This window comes from Aspergillus tanneri (genome assembly GCF_003426965.1).
Source record: "Aspergillus tanneri strain NIH1004 chromosome Unknown AapTan_2_pilon_pilon_pilon, whole genome shotgun sequence".
NCBI classification, from domain to species: domain Eukaryota; kingdom Fungi; phylum Ascomycota; class Eurotiomycetes; order Eurotiales; family Aspergillaceae; genus Aspergillus; species Aspergillus tanneri.
Window position 1 is genome coordinate 2,340,047 of NW_022984629.1, and position 15,620 is coordinate 2,355,666.

The window sequence follows — 15,620 nt, forward strand, 5'->3', positions numbered from 1 at the left end:
TATTTCTTAAACTCGACTCCCACTCATTCTTTGACTGCGTTCTGTACAGGAGTATAGAAGTGGATCCCAGAGCGCCTAACCCAACTCGGTTGCATTACGTAATTAGCCAAATTTGCCGCTGAGCTGCCTCAGGCGCTGATGAAGCTCCGCATCCCTCAGAAAATTTCCCACGCCGCGCATTATTATTGTTTCTAGGATCTTTTTCTTTTCCTTTTGCTTCAGAGAAAAGAACGACATTTGCTTGCAAGTGTCACTGCCTCGCCAGCTCTTCTTGTTCCTTACTTAGGTATAAAAGCCCCTTGTTTCCCTACAGTCTCTCCATCCTTCGTACTGTTAGCTCAACGGACATTGGCAATGTCTACCGCACAGAGATTCTGCACTGCATATCTATTTGTTGCATGCGAATTTGCTCTTTTATTTTCGGCCCTTATACTGTGGAGTCGTTTTTAATGTATGGATAAAGGTGAATCCCTGCTAATTATTTGGGAAGTTAGGGTTTTGTGCCTGTTTTTTTTTTTCCCTCCCCCTCGCAAAAATGTCGGACGAACAGAAGACCGCCAATGCGAACGCCGAGGCTGCGCAGGACGTTCAGAACGTGTTGGCAGAGCTGAAGGGCGAAAGCGAAGCCCCTATCAATGGCACAGAGAAGAAGGATGATACCCCTCCAGAGGATGCCGAAGAGGCTCGGATTGTCGCTGAGGCAGCAAAACTGGGAGAGAAGTCGGAGCAGGCTGAGGAGCAAAAAGGGAAGACACAGGAGCGCGAGACCCACGACAAGCACCGGGGCCGCGGCGATCGATTTAGCCGCCGGAACAATGCCAAGTTCGATCCCAGCTCCCAGCAGGAGACAGATGATCCCGTTGAGATTCGCAAGCAGGTGGAGTTTTACTTCTCCGACTCTAACCTGCCAATGGACAAGTTCCTGCTGTCCAAGGTCGGTGGAAGCAGCAACCGGGCTGTGCCTCTCGAGCTCTTGCATTCGTTCAAGCGCATGCGTCGCTTCCAGCCGTTCAGTGCCATCGTCGAGGCTCTCAAGTCGTCCGAGACTCTGGATTTGACCGACAATGATACCGCGGTGCGCCGTAAGACCCCTCTTCCGGAGTCGGTGTCTGACTCGCACGATCCCAGCGTTGCCAAGGTGTTCGAGGACAAGGCCATGACCCGCAGCATCTACGCCAAAGGTTTCGGTGAGGAAGAACCCTCGACCCAGCTGGATATCGAGGCTTTCTTTGCTCCCTATGGACCGACGAACGCCATCCGCCTTCGTCGCACGCACGATAAGACCTTCAAGGGAAGTGTCTTCGTTGAATTCGCATCAGAAGACAAGCAGAAGGAGTTCCTTTCTCTCGACCCTAAGCCCCAGTGGAAGGGCCAGGACCTGTTGATCAAGAGCAAGAAGGAGTATTGCGAAGAGAAGGTTCGTGATATCGAAGCCGGCCGCATCAAGCCCAGCAACTTCCGCGGACGTGGACGTGGTGGTTTCCGAGGACGTGGACGAGGACGAGGCCGTGGCGGAGATGACAAGCGTGACTGGAGGGAGCGTCGGACTGAGGATCAGAAGAGGGGCTTCGAGAATGGCAAGGGCGAGAACGAGCGCAAGGAGATCCAAAAGGACTCTCGGTAAGTAACAGCCGACTAATCTATCCTCTGCAATTGACTCTACAGGCACAATGCTAACCCCAATCTAGCGGTGTCCCCGTGGTGCAGAGCACAACCGAGTCTAGCCAGAAGCGTGTCCGTGAGGAAGACTCTGCTGCCAATGGCGACCACCCGGCCAAGAAGGTTGACGCGAAGGAGTAATGATATCCAGTGTTTCTCTTATTCATTTTGCTGTTATCTATTTCCTCTTTGTTTTATTTGGAAGGAACACTTCATATTTGATGAGATGGATGTAAAGCATATCGCATTTTGGCTCAATTCACCGTGGTATGAAAGAAAAAAAGGATTTTGACGTGGGACCCTAATGGCGTTTTATGTGTCATTTTGGAGGATTTTACTCCAGTCTCTTTATTTCTTTAATAGACCAAAAGTCAATGATAGATGGTATCAACCCTCATCTCTGTTCCAATCTCAGAACTCCAAATCATACGCCAGCGTATCCTCACACAATTCCTCCCTCACCTTCTGAACCCTATCATATTATATTATCAACACCGATATTCCGTCAAAGACGCCTCGTAGAGGAGCTACAAATGGAAGGCTCCCAAAAAAAGTGAGACAGAAGGAGAGGTGGGGGAACATACTCCAAATGCGCCGGATGAACCGCATACTCCTCCACATGCTTGGGCGACTCCAGAACGGCGACAAGTCCCATATCAAAACCCTTGGCTCGAGGGACACAGATCGGCAACGGTGCATTTGTCTTCAGCGACAAGAGGCCTGGGATTTTTCCGACCATTCCGCGGGAGGCTGTGTACCAGGTTTCAAGTTGGGCGGGGGTGACGCCTTGTTTGAGACGGAAGAGCACTACACATGATCAATATAGAATGAGGGAGATAGATACTTTAAAAAAGAGACTAACCGATGTGGTAGACGGTCATTGTTAGCAATCTGTTTGTGTTCCTTGAATTGCTAGTGATGGTATTTGAACAGAGGGAGAAAGGGAAATGCTGTGGAGGAATGTTGCGGAGGGGAATCGGAGTCGCTCCGTAGTTCGGCCTTCTGGTCGGGGACTGCCACTCTTTGGGCCATTTTGTGGATTAGGACTATTTCAACAGTCAAGGTCTTGCTACGTGGGAATTATGTTTGTTATCAATGCATCAGAAGCACCTAATCCTTGTCTTTTGGGCCACGTATTGAATGATTACAGTTCGGCCCAAAATGGGATATTTGCTAAGTCTGAATAGAACTGTTCCGATGTCAAACCAATGGATATCATACCTGACGATATCTCTGTGACTGATGGTACGATTCCGAAGATTTATTTTTTCTTCTTAGTCTTGTCCGCCACTTCAATCCATTGTGTCTTCACACCCCGTCGCGCCAGCGCCGTCTCCAATGCGCGCCGCTGGTCACCCTGAACAAGAACTTCCATGATCCCCTTAGCTGCACCGGTAGCTTGAGCTACACTGGTGCTGCTGGCACACTTCTTCTGCAGTTCCTCCGCCAGCAAGCTGGGGATAATGCCAAAGACCTCCAGATTGGACACCTTGGTGATAGTCTTCGAACCCGTTCGACGCTCAATAGTTACATTGACCTTGGGGGCTGCCCCAGGCCTGGGCTTCACGTCCAACAGCGTCTGACCGGTGCGGAGGATAACGTAATGTCCAGTCATGAGGGAGTGGTCTTCTAGAACCCGTTTCAAGAGACCATCGCGTGTTGTTTTTCCTCGAGCAACGGTGCTTTTGTCGTCGGCAGCAGACGATGTGAAGATGGCGTTGGCGAGGAATGGATTGAGATTAATGATCCGGCGGTTCTCCTTGCTGATAATCGGAGGATCTTGAGACTGAAGATATTGGTCCAGGTGGTTGGAGACGTCAGTATGCTTATAGAAGTTATTTGGGTCGCTGCTGGACAAAGGTGGGAAGATAGTTGGTACGAGCTTTGGTGTTGGCCGGTAGAGCGTCTGGACAGTAAGAACTTGGCCAACAGAAGGGTCACCTTCACTAGCTGCAGGCTTCTTGCTTCCAGACTTTCCAGTGCCTTCAACAGCATTCTTGTTGGGTAGCTTATAAGGAACGAACTGTTCAACTCGGCGATCGTCAAAATCCACATCTAAGATAACCGTTTCCTGACCATTGCGATCTTTCGATTTGACTAGGCGCTGTTTGTCCAAGTACTTGATGAACTTTTTGACGTTCTTCCAGCTCGTCTTTTTGATCTGGTAGAATTGCGCCTGTTGCGTAGTATATATAGGCAGGTATGGCGTGATCATATTCGAGACTAGAGCAGAAGGTTGCACGGGTAGGGATAGTCCATGGTTTGGGGAAGAGGGATTATCTTGCTTAAGCTTGTATAAGGAATAGAGAAATGCTTTTTCAAACGCCTCGTCGATTTCTGCAGGTAGTTAATAGCCGTACAGCACGGACTCATACGGAGAGAAATATGCTTACCTTTCATCGAAGGTTCCTTTTCAGCTAGAGTTTCTTCCTCTACTTCTTCAGGCTGATTCTCCCGGACCTCACCTACGGGCTCTTCTTGCCCTTCTGTTTGAGAAGTCTCCTTTTCAGCTAATGCTAGTTCATCAACGCCTTCTGCGATGTCCCCCACCTGTTCGCCCCTATCTGAAGCGTCCTCATCCCAGCCCTCAAGGTACTCTGGGGCTGGCTGTCCCGGCCGGGACGACGAACTCCATGCCCAGAGCTCATCGCCCTCCCAGTGCAAGCCCCGAACGGCATGTCCTTTTGTGCCCTGGACTTCGCCAAGAGCAGAAATATCAATCTCGCAGATTCCAAGAAATAATGGCACGGTATGTCGATCCAAACCAGCGACAGCCACCACTGCTCCCTTAACTGCGCGCTGCGGGAAGGGCGGCTCGTTCGCAAGACCAGGTGTCATCAAATCCGCTCCTCCTCGAAGCTTACCCATCACTAGCTCCGGAGTATACAGCAGCGGGACCACATTTGGATTATTCCACAAAGTGTAGACGGTAGGGTAAAGGCGCCCATCAGCACCAGGACCGTGATCTAGCTTAAACCACAGGATGCGTTCCTCAGCCCCGGGATGTGTCCCAACGTACACTGTCCCTTGGACTTCTTGGAGCCGAGGGCCAGCAGTCGTTGTGAAGCGCGCTGAGAGCGAATTCTCGGGGAGCAGAGCATTTCGGATGGAGGTGAGGTTCGGCAATGTATGGTTCGATGCGCTGGGGGTGGTTGAATCTTCCGCTTGGGTAGTTGGCGGAATCTCGATTTTGTAGTCATTGATAATCTGGTCGGCAATTTTCCGACGGTCCGAAGACCGCAAGGGAGAAAGATTTTTAATCTATCATTCAGTTAGTAAAACACGGTTGACCCCGAGGATATAGCGTCAATCTACTCCTGCGCAGCATGCATGGTCTTTCTATTGGAGAAGCAATGCGGGGGAGGGGCATCATACCGTAGGCTTCTTTTTGAACATGGCGAAAGGAAGGCACAGAAGTCTCAATCAACCGATGAGTGAGATGAAAACCAAAATTCCACTCGGTCTGCGCGACCAAAGAGTCCTGCGGACGAACAAACCAAAGACGTGGGAGGAGAGGATTTCAATTCTTACTCAAAATGTGCCGCAATAACAATGAGCCGCACTTCCCCGCTTCCCGAGAGCTTCGGATGATTCTAGTCAGCGCTTGCAAACATCAGAATAGACAGTTCATGCTTGACAGCTAGCTCTTTGGACAAGAAACGAAAATTATGAAATAAAAACACGTGTTCTGCTTGCCAGCAGATGTTTTCTTACACGGCTAACTATCTTACAAGGTACTCAGGATAACACCAAATATACAAAAGTATGCCACAGGGCAATAAAGGATTATATTTTTCTAGTTACACATACGGATCTTCGATCCAAATGAGAAAAAATATTCAACAATTAATGCTGAATATATGAAATCAACGTCTATTTGGTCTGAAACCCATTTTCCATAAGCAAATTTACGCAGAGAAATCACGAGCGTGCTTCTTTTTGGTAACCAGCCAAGAGACCGTCTCGCTGAGAAGGTTGAGGAACTGCTTGGGAGAGAGTGAGTTGAAGTACTCGGTCCAACTGCCGCCAGTGGGAGCAGGGGCGCTGGAGCTGTCACTGGAGCTATCACTGGAAAGGACAGGGGCAGGAGGGGCAGAGGCGGTGGAGCTCTGCTGGACAGGGGAACCAGTGATAGTTGCGCTGGCGACAGTAGTGGAGGCCTGGTAACCTGTGGTAGTGCTAGTCTGGACGGAACTAGCAGCCTTAGTAGAGGAAGGAGCAGGAGTGTAAGAGAGAACAGCGATAGAGCTAGCAGAGATAGGGCCAGGACCAGACGAGCTGCCGGAGTACAGAGCGGGTCCGGGGATCTCGTACGAGTCCAGGTTCTGGTAGATGCTGACCAGGATGCCAGGGTCGGTGTCATTGTAGAGCTTAGTACCGAGAGTGCCCTTGGGCTTGTCGCTGCCACCGCCAGTGACCTTCAGGTTGAAGCACTGAGGGTAGTTCTGGGCACCGTCCTTGTTGCCAGCGGAGTGAAGGCCAATGATTTCGTGACGCAGGACGTAGTTTCCGGAGGCGATGTTGCTGGGGATAGTCACGGTCCAGCTGTTGTTGCTCTTGATCAGCTGGTCGGAGGCCCAGGTTCCAGGGGCCTTGCTGCCATCGACGAGACCCTTTTCATCGATCTTGAAGAACTCAAGAGAGGATTTGTCCACGCTAGAGCAGTCGCCATTGCAGTTGGCCAGGTAGGTAAGGACAGGGCCGTGGTGGCTCTCAGGCCACTCAGTCCACTGCAGCTCAATCTTACCACCAGCCGGAATCTCGGCAGAGATAGCACCAGGCTTTGCGCTCTTGTGACAGATGATATCGGGGTCCGAGTACGAGCTGCCATCAACAAATCCCAGGTCCTTGGCTTCAGTCGACCATCCAATGGTGTCGGGAGGATTGTCGGAGTAGGCGTAAGAGGTGACGATGTATCCTCCGTAGTATTTCCCATCAACTACGGCGCCCGAAACGTACCCGTGACCGGCGACCAAAGCGGCCGATCCAAGGAAGACTCCAGCAAGCTTAGCGATGGACATGTTGGAATATAGTATGAGACTGATTAACGCACAGCGTAATCGAGATCCAAAAGATCAACTGAGGTGGAAGACAAAGAATGACGAAAAGAATGGTCTTCAATCAATGAAGCCGAACAGAAAAAACTGAGAGAATGGAAAGGTCTTACGGCCCTGAGGAAGACCTGAATGGAATGATGATGGGGGAAAAAGAAGTGTGTCCACCATCGTAGAGGAGATGCTTTTTATATTGCTGCCGGCCATCATCCATCATCATACACCCTCGCCAATTCTCCGACTGAAGTGCTTCGAACGATAAATGAAAGGCTCATTGCAGATGAAAGTGCGGCACTTTGATAGATTACCTGACAGCTCATTAGTAGACCCCCCAGGTGGAATACGTCTCTCATAGGTGGAGATTTGCCGAAGTATGGCCGAGGGGTTGAGATTGATGAAAGACAAGCACCAGAGTCCTTGTCCAAAGAGGTATCGGGAAGTCCCAGTTCTGAAGGACGAGCCAGCCCACCAGAGAACTGGATTTTCAGAAACCAGTAATATAGCCTAAATTGGTCAGAGCTGAACGCATACATCCATAGATAGACCATACTGAGTCAGAAGTGGAGCTCCTCTGGCGCGCGTCAAATGACAGTTTAGGTGCCAACCTTGGCCATTCTCCGCCTTGCCCAGGATTGATAGTACTAAACCCCCTTCCTCATGGTTCGGGGCAACTTCCCTTTTCTTCAAATCCGGTTCAGGATATGGTAGGGTACGTCAGAGATTTAGTAGCCAAGTCGTTGGTGGTCGGCAAATCGAGTCAGGATGTTGCTAACAGCGGTCTGACAGTCGCCTTGGCACCGGTTAAATTCCTCCACGTGCCTTTCTGAGCTTTACTGAGGAGGAGCTTGCTGTCAAGCTACACCGGAGGTCCTACAACGGAACTTTTTAATATCACCTTTCATGAAACTGGTAAACCACCATTGACTAATGCAGTTCTATTTATCAGGACGGTCAAGCTGCAGAGGTGGTTATTCCACGTACCTTCAGAACAATTGCGCCATCTCACCTGTGTAGCATTACTAACAACTGCCATATATAGTGCCCTCGATAATTAAGCGAAAACTAGAAGGCATTAAATTGCAGGAGGACTTATCTAATGAGTTTACTGATCTGCTTACCATCTAGGTCCTTTTAGCGCTTCTATAGTTTTACAGTAGTGCCTAACAGCCCGAGTTATACGAATCCTCGTCTGTTAAAATATCCCCAGTGAGGCAAGATAGTCACAATATGGCTTTTCTTGATTAGTTTTATTCTTCAAAATGCAGGAAGACTTATCCTATGCGTGTTTGTTGACTCCCTGGCCATTGCCTAGAGAGCTTTCGGGCTTCCTCTCGTGGACGAATAGTATTTCCTTAGGATTTCAGTGCTATTTATCTGAGGTATCACCACAGGCTATATGCTGGCGTCGCCTATCTTATTTAATTAAATGCGGTGGGATGGGACTGTGATCCAAGCTGCATACTACATCATGCGTTCACTCTGAAACATCTAGTGGCTGACTATCACCTTGTCTATCCCTCTAGTCTGCGTAGTCGGTCTGTTGGAACTTTTGTTCTTAGGACAATTCCGGATCCCTTTCGAAATTTGAAATCACTGAGCTATCCTTGGTCTTGTGTAGCTGCTCTGGACCTTGCTCTGTAGTGGGGGGTCAGCCCATCATCTCTACTTTCAGATCCGGAGTAAGTACGCCTACATGCTATCTAACAGTGCCGTCTGCTGCAACGTGGACCGGAATCAATACTTAGGCTCTAGACACATAGTCGCCGATAATAAACCCAGCAAAGTTACCCATTTCTGATCGTTTGCAATATGACACCTTGAAGGAATATATCTGAGGTTGATATAAGCATTAGGGGCTGGAATTATCGCACGCTGGGGGTATGGAATACATTGTCGAAATAGACATTTTATTTGGGCAGAAAGTGTATTTATTTTATTTTATTTTTTTAGCTATATGTGCTACAAACAGGTATAAGATGTATATCTAGAATCGGGACCTAAGTAGTAGTAAAACTGTGTACATGGGGCGAAATTATTGTTCAAGAATGAAAACTCGTCTTCATGTACTCAGAATTCTCGAGGATAGACTGTCCACCCATCTTGAACTTATTATTAATGTTGGACGAACTTCTTGGTTACAGTCTAGGAGGGATACACATGCAAGGGAAATATGGCAGGGTCGAATGTATATACTACGTCCAAACGTATGCGATGATGTCACCTCTAGAGTTGCTCTATTTTAGGTATTCAGTTTAAACCTTTCCTTTAAAATTTCATTCCTATGTACCTATCGATGTCGTCGCTCTCTTTTTATTTTGTTCTGTTCTTGCCTCCCATTTTGTATATCGCTTTTGCTTTCTATCCTCTGATGGAACGAATGTGGAAGCTGATCAACTCTAGGTAATCTGAAAATCACAAGATAAGTATTACTATCTTCCCACTAGAGTGTTATATGGAGTACTTATGCAAGGACTTGATAGCGCCATCTACCGAATAACATCTGATTATGACCCTTGGCTCAGTTGCCGGGAGTAAAACCTGGGTCCCTGTGCCGGCCAGGGGACTTTCAGAGCGAGCGAACCAACATTTGACGGTAGTCCCCTCCGCCGACATCGACCGATAAACAGGCGCGACGGAGTGGCTAACCCAGTCGGCACGATCTCCCTGCAACTAAGCTGTCAGTCTATATAGTTACCTAGGTAAATCGGAGTGCTAATAATTCGTTGTAGTCTGCAGGTAGGCACTTTCTAGGTGCAGTATTAGGAGCTAAACCTATGGCCGTTCAGTACATCCGGCCATATGCCTATCATAACAATCATGACGAAGATAAAGAGGAAGACAAATAGGAACTAAGGAATGAGACATTGTGTATAGGAGCCTGGTATCGGTATCTATGCTCAAGTTGAACCGAGGAACACATGCGCGTTCGTCATTTATAGGTGGGAAGTTGTAACCCTGTACATGCTACTTTGCTGAAGTAATATGCATAATTAGTACATATCTAGGAAGGAGCCACTACCTGGATCTAGGGACAAGAGGATTAATCTTGTAAGTTGTCCCCGTCTGACAGGGACTTGATTGAATATGACGTGTTGTGGCTGATGTTCGTATTCATCAGCCTCTGGAGATGATGGATTTTGTTGAGATCCGACGGAACGGAATTGTAATCATTCTTGCTTTCCATACCAGTTAGGTTAAGCTAAATTACTCCGGTCAATAACTTCGTTTCTTACTAAGCCTCCCCCGTCCTCCCCGGCCAATTATCGCCTGTGTTTTCGTCCATTAGAATTCGGCAGCCTAGTTACTCCGGCCGCCATGTGTGGCAGCACCCCCAATTGAGTTTAGTGCCAGCCCTTCCCACTCTCACCCTCTGATTCACGACGATAATCCAGCAAGTCGAGACCCCCTTTCCCATTCCCAGCGTTGGCTTCTCTCGACTGTCGCTGCACTTTTTTTGCCTTTTTTTTTTTTTTTTTTTTCCTAGGAATAAACAACATTCCTTTCCTTCAGACTAAGAGGTGTCGGTGTGTCTCTTTTCCCAGGGTCGAGAACCCCGTACTGCACTCCCCCATCAAATCTTTTTACGTCTCGGATCCTCGCCGCTCTAGTTTTTCCATCCTTTCCCCTTTCCCACATCTCCCGCGCCACGTCTCCGCCCTTACACTGGACATACCAAACCCAACGCTTCTCTTCCCCAGAGTATAACTCTCCCCCCCTCGTCTCTTAAACTGTCGATCTGTCAGATCTTCCGACCTCCTTACGAAATATTCCGATGGATGAGGGGCCCTGTTAGTCTCAAAGATTGGACCTGTGCGCCGCAAGAGACCGCTGTGACTAAGCCGGTCAATTCTTTGTCCTGACCATATCTTTCCCGGTTGTACGAACGGTGTTGGGACGCGGTGGTTTAAGACTGGGAGCAGGCCAGGCGAAGTTTATCTGGTGCTGCAGGTCGCCCATTTGGTCGCCTGTTTCGTTTTCCTGGGCGCTCAAGCATGGGACCGGATGAGGCTGCTTCTTCGCCTACCTTCCCTTCGCTAGACCCTATTGTCATCGACGACGAAATGGAAGGTCCCTATCAGGACACCAACATCGATTACCTTAATTCTGCGAGTCTACAGATGTCCTCTGAGAACGCTGGCCGGGATTTCGACGATCTTTTTTCCCATTCCACTTCTTCCCATACTGTCACCGATCCAGAATCTGCGTGTTTATCGCCTTCAGAGCTGTCCATTAAGAGACCGTACCGGGAACAGAACGTACTACAACAGCCTAGCATTGTGAAATCGGATTCGCCTGCTGAGTCCCCGGATGATTCCAGTCGGAGTTCGTCGTCGGAATCGCCACGACACCATATTCGGAACCCCTCGGTCGCTTCCACCACATCCGGGATTCATAGCGAACATATGATCATGCCTTTCGGGTATACATCAGAGGATTGGATGAACCCGGACCTTATGTCAGTGAAAGAGGAGCCAATTTTTGGTTTCGATCCCTCGTTGCCAACTATGGATGGCGCATTTGCCACCGATCTGGAGTCCAGTAACAAGGCAATGGACGCTGCGTTCGATTTTGAAAGTGCTGCCAGTAGCCCTAGTCCCTTGAAAACTGAGCCTACACCGCAGCCGACCCCCAGAAGGAGCTCCAAACCCCATTTTCGCAGTGCGTCCAATTCTGCTGCTAGACTAACGTCGTCTCCGGTAAGTTTAACATTTGTGAATGTATGGTTGTGAACCCCTGTCGCTGATACATCTTCAGATGGTTCACACAGGTTCCTCTCACTTCTCACATAGAAGCAAGGAAAACTCTCCTTTTTCAGCGTCAGGATTCTCCGCCAAAGCAAAGTCCTCCACAAGTCAATGGGCGGGCCAGTCTCCCTCGTCTCTTTTGGAAGAAAGCTTTGGAGGAATCAATATGAATGGTGGTTCTCCATTGAACCCTGGGTTTAATTTTGGGTTAGATAGCTTTAATCTCGGTCCCAGCTTCGCGCCACCTTCGCAAAACAGCGTGAAACCAGAGACAACACAGTGCCATGTCTTGACGGTTCATCCTACCTCCCTGAAGTCTCGCGTGGAAACACAAATCCCCATCAGATTGACGCTTTTCCCGTTACCTACCGGAGTTACTAAGATACGATTGCCGAGTCATACGATTTCGAAACCGAAATTTCTCGCGCCATCGTCTACCGAACGCTCTCCAGATGTCGTCGAGCTGCACACCAGTCTGGTCTGTACGAGTGCAATGCAGGACCAGGTAAAACTCAAGAAGGCTTTTGCGAAAGCCCGAAGCGAGAAGCACTTCCGGTCATCTAGCACGAGTCCTCAGTCGCCAAATGGCATGGAGGAAGACGATAAACCTTTGGATGGCGGAGAAGTGAAAATCTGTGCCGGATGCATACAGCGTGAGCGGAAGCGGGCGTTCCGGAAGAAACAGAGGAAACCGGAGGAAGACGAACTTTTCCAAAAAGACGAAGACAAACGGGTCATTGTTTTCAATACAAATGAAATCAAAGAGTGGACCGAGCCGTCTAAAAATACCTTGCCAGGCTATGGTGACGTTCCAGTGCCGATCGTCCCGGCTGGCGCAATGCAAGTTGAGTTGCCCATGCGGATAGCATGCTATTGTCGACACCAAAATGAGAAGCTTGGGTTTCAGTATGTCCTTCGCTCTACCTTCCTGGCTGTGTAGTGCTATCGCTAATACATCTTCTTATAGGGTCATTTTTACTGTGAAGGACTATAAAGACAATGTTATCGCCCAAGCCATAACAAATTCGATCATGATCACAGACGATCATAAGACACATGCACCTCCAGCGCCTCCCGTTCCTGGCCCTTCTCCTTCTTTGCCAGATGGGACACAGTTACCTGGTGTCGGTGTCTTCCCGTCAGGCCCCGGCATTGACCAAGGAAAGTCATCCCAGCAATCGCAATCGTCGTCAACAACAGATCTGCAGGGCCTCCAGCAGAGACTCAACTCTCAATACCAACTAAGCCCCGACTCGTTTTCTGCCTCTCAAAACCAGACAAACGGGGCTGGACTGTCCAACCCGCAACCTCCACGAAGTCTTTCGCGCCAGGCATCGCCAAACGACTTCCAGGGGCCGATGAGCAAGAGACGCAAGCACAGTAACTCTGGAAGACTTTCGTCGGAACTGACGATGACCAAGCTCGAAAACGTAACCAGCTCTTCAGGGGTCTCCAGCGCGCCAGGTCTTAGCAATGACTCGCAGTTCTCTGCATCTCGTGGATTTGCATCCCCGGTCGAAAGACCTTACGTAACATCATCGGCCATGTCAAGTCAATTCACTAACGGTCCGCCAACTCCTGGGAGCGGTGATAATAACCCATTCTTTAATGCTACCGCGCAGCAGAGTCTGGATAATTTTATTCAGCAGCAATTGATGTCTGCACCGAACTCGGCTCAGCCGAGTCGGCCAGCATCACCTGGGGGGTCTTCTCGAAATGCTTTCCAAGACCAGACTCTCAATCTTTCGTTAGGCCCCACCCCTTCGACGTCCATGTGGCCTTTAACGAGTGCCGGAAACCGATTGCCCTCTGTCATCCACAAATTAGTCCCCGCAGAGGGGTCCATTACTGGAGGGACGGAAGTGACACTATTGGGAAGTGGCTTTTACCCTGGAATGGAAATCGTCTTTGGTGATACCCTTGCGACTACCACTACTTTTTGGGGCGACAAGTGCCTTAATTGCTTGACCCCGCCTGCACTCCAGCCTGGCATGGTGGCAGTTGTTTTCAAGCATGAACACCCAACTTTTGGTCAGGTACAGCAAACTCAAACCCTGATACCGAAACAGCATCATTTTTTCCGTTACGTAGACGACCGTGAGCTGCAAATGTATCGCCTTGCACTAGGAATTCTCGGACAGAAACTCGGCAGCCAGGCCGATGCATTTCAAACGGCTCAACAGATAATGGGTAGCGATCCGAAATCTATATTCGGCCTCTCAAAGGATTTCCAAGGCGGGTCTAGTGGCCATCAACGCCAGGTCCCTGGACTAGAGTCGCAGGGTAAACTGAGCGACTTGGACTCTAAGATGCTAACTTATCTCGAGTTTATTGACCTTGATGACAGCCCACGCCCACCCAAATATAACTTCCGTGGTGGAACAGGCCAGACCCTCCTTCATTTTGCGTCATCTTTGGGCCTGACCCGGTTTGTTGCCGGGCTCCTCGCTAGGGGTGCCAGTCCAGATGTGCAAGATAGAACAGGGAACACTCCCATGCATTTGGCGGCTCTGAATGGCCACGCGCACATTGTTAATAGGCTCCGTCTCGCTGGTGCCAATGTTAACTCCCGCAGTATTAGGGGATTTGTCCCAGCGGACCTTGCTACCACGTTACAAGCACATCAGGCGGCTTTGATACCCGCACAGCATTATCGCTCCCGTAGTACTGGGTCGTTGACTTCTTTGCGACGCAGGCAAAGCAGCTCTGCTTCGCTCCATTTACTTTGGGAATCTTCTTCTGGCTCCTTCGATAGTGCCATTGATGATTCCGAGGAAGAAGACGAGAGTGAAGAGGATGGTATTGGTTTTACACCATCCCGACGGCCAAGCATTCATCAGGATACCTCAGCATCAATTCCTGCTCCCGAGCAATCTGCGTCAGAAGAAGAGCCTCGACCGTTTTCTCCACCTGCAGCTCTTGTTGCCTGGCGTAATCAACTCCAAGCTCAAATCAACCAATTCCAGCAGAGTGTTGCCAATGCGTTTCCCAACCTTCCTGCTTTACCGCCTATGCCGGCTTTGCCCGATTACCAGGCCCATCCAATGATGCGCCGTATTACAAACCTTGTTCCACACAGGCCAACGGCGTCGTGGCCGGCCAAGGAAGGCTGGTGGGACTTGTTGACGGGCAACTCTGCGCCAAGTGCTACCGAGTTACCGTCTTACGAAGAACTATACCCACGCAAAGAAGAGGAGGCTGAGGAAGATGCGGCACGTGCAAAGAAAGCTAGTATGCTGCAAGCAGCTACTGATGCTGCTTTGGACCGGCATTTCGAAGCTCAGGCTAGCGAACAAGCCAGCTCGTCTCAAAACGTCGCAGCTAAACAAGAGAAAGAGGATCTTAAGGATATCCGCATTGGCCGCAAAGTGATCTCTCGTGAACAGCAGAAGCACCTCCGCGAGCACCAAGCACAGAGAATGAAGGGACTAGGCAGTGATCGGAACTTGTATTTCATTTGGGTGAGTTTTTCCGTGGATACTTGGATACTGGTTGCCCTTTACTGATCTGTACCAGATCCCCCTCTTGATTCTAGTCATCGGTGCATGGATGCGCAGCTATGCTCCAGGCATTTGGCAAGGGTTTACCAGCGGTTATGTGTTTATTAAGTCCCGTTATGCGCAGCGCGCCCTGGACATTGTGACCTGAGTTCTATTCCCTTCCCTTTTTTCTTCTTTTTTGCTCCCTTCTATTATTATGATTCTCCTTCCGTCCGATTTTTTTTTTTTCAGATCTTTGTATGGGTGTTGTTTTGAGCTAGGGCGTTCACGTCCCCTGGACGGGGTGATACAGTGGGCTTGTTCTTTTTCCTTTGTTTTACTATATACTTGCATAATGATGGGATATGACACTTTCATTTTCACTGGATTACATCCCTTTTGCTTTGAAAGATCTGTACAGCGTCGTTGATTTTGGGAAGACTAGTACAAAAGGGAATTGATTGCTAGGCCAAATGCATCAACCGGTGCATGAGGATCTCTGTGTGTACATAATTCCAATTTAATTGCGATATGAACTTGTCAAGTGCTGCCTGATCCGTTAGTCTTTCTGGTCCGTAGATAGATATGTATATCAGTCTGCCAAGACCGATGGAGAGCCGCAGTCCGTCGCCCGCCGTTAAGCAACCTACATGGGGTCGGACCTCCTCCTATTCCTCTATTTA

General features: G+C 49.3%; 5 protein-coding genes across 5 annotated transcripts; 2 read left to right on the top strand and 3 right to left on the bottom strand.

The window, feature by feature from the left end:
• Nucleotides 1–535: 535 nt before the first annotated feature.
• Nucleotides 536–1,800, top strand: ATNIH1004_000751 (tRNA maturation protein LHP1; the record flags this gene model as incomplete). The annotated part of the gene is made up of 2 exons (XM_033565457.1): nt 536–1,620; nt 1,689–1,800. 2 exons carry the CDS (start codon nt 536–538, stop codon nt 1,798–1,800), a joined length of 1,197 nt encoding a protein of 398 aa, XP_033431214.1.
• Nucleotides 1,801–2,070: 270 nt separating this feature from the next.
• On the bottom strand, nt 2,071–2,540 carry ATNIH1004_000752 (uncharacterized protein; the record flags this gene model as incomplete). Its single annotated transcript, XM_033565458.1, has 3 exons — nt 2,071–2,131; nt 2,244–2,466; nt 2,522–2,540. 3 exons carry the CDS (start codon nt 2,538–2,540, stop codon nt 2,071–2,073), a joined length of 303 nt encoding a protein of 100 aa, XP_033431215.1.
• A 380-nt stretch (nt 2,541–2,920) lies between these two features.
• On the bottom strand, nt 2,921–5,055 carry ATNIH1004_000753 (putative RNA binding protein Ligatin/Tma64; the record flags this gene model as incomplete). The annotated part of the gene is made up of 3 exons (XM_033565459.1): nt 2,921–3,996; nt 4,053–4,920; nt 5,035–5,055. 3 exons carry the CDS (start codon nt 5,053–5,055, stop codon nt 2,921–2,923), a joined length of 1,965 nt encoding a protein of 654 aa, XP_033431216.1.
• A 512-nt stretch (nt 5,056–5,567) lies between these two features.
• On the bottom strand, nt 5,568–6,680 carry ATNIH1004_000754 (lytic polysaccharide monooxygenase auxiliary activity family 9 protein; the record flags this gene model as incomplete). Its single annotated transcript, XM_033565460.1, has 1 exon — nt 5,568–6,680. The coding sequence occupies one exon, from the start codon at nt 6,678–6,680 to the stop codon at nt 5,568–5,570; it is 1,113 nt and encodes a 370-aa protein (XP_033431217.1).
• Nucleotides 6,681–10,705: 4,025 nt separating this feature from the next.
• Nucleotides 10,706–15,106, top strand: ATNIH1004_000755 (putative membrane-tethered transcription factor (SPT23); the record flags this gene model as incomplete). Its single annotated transcript, XM_033565461.1, has 4 exons — nt 10,706–11,410; nt 11,469–12,364; nt 12,426–14,919; nt 14,975–15,106. 4 exons carry the CDS (start codon nt 10,706–10,708, stop codon nt 15,104–15,106), a joined length of 4,227 nt encoding a protein of 1,408 aa, XP_033431218.1.
• Nucleotides 15,107–15,620: the final 514 nt, after the last annotated feature.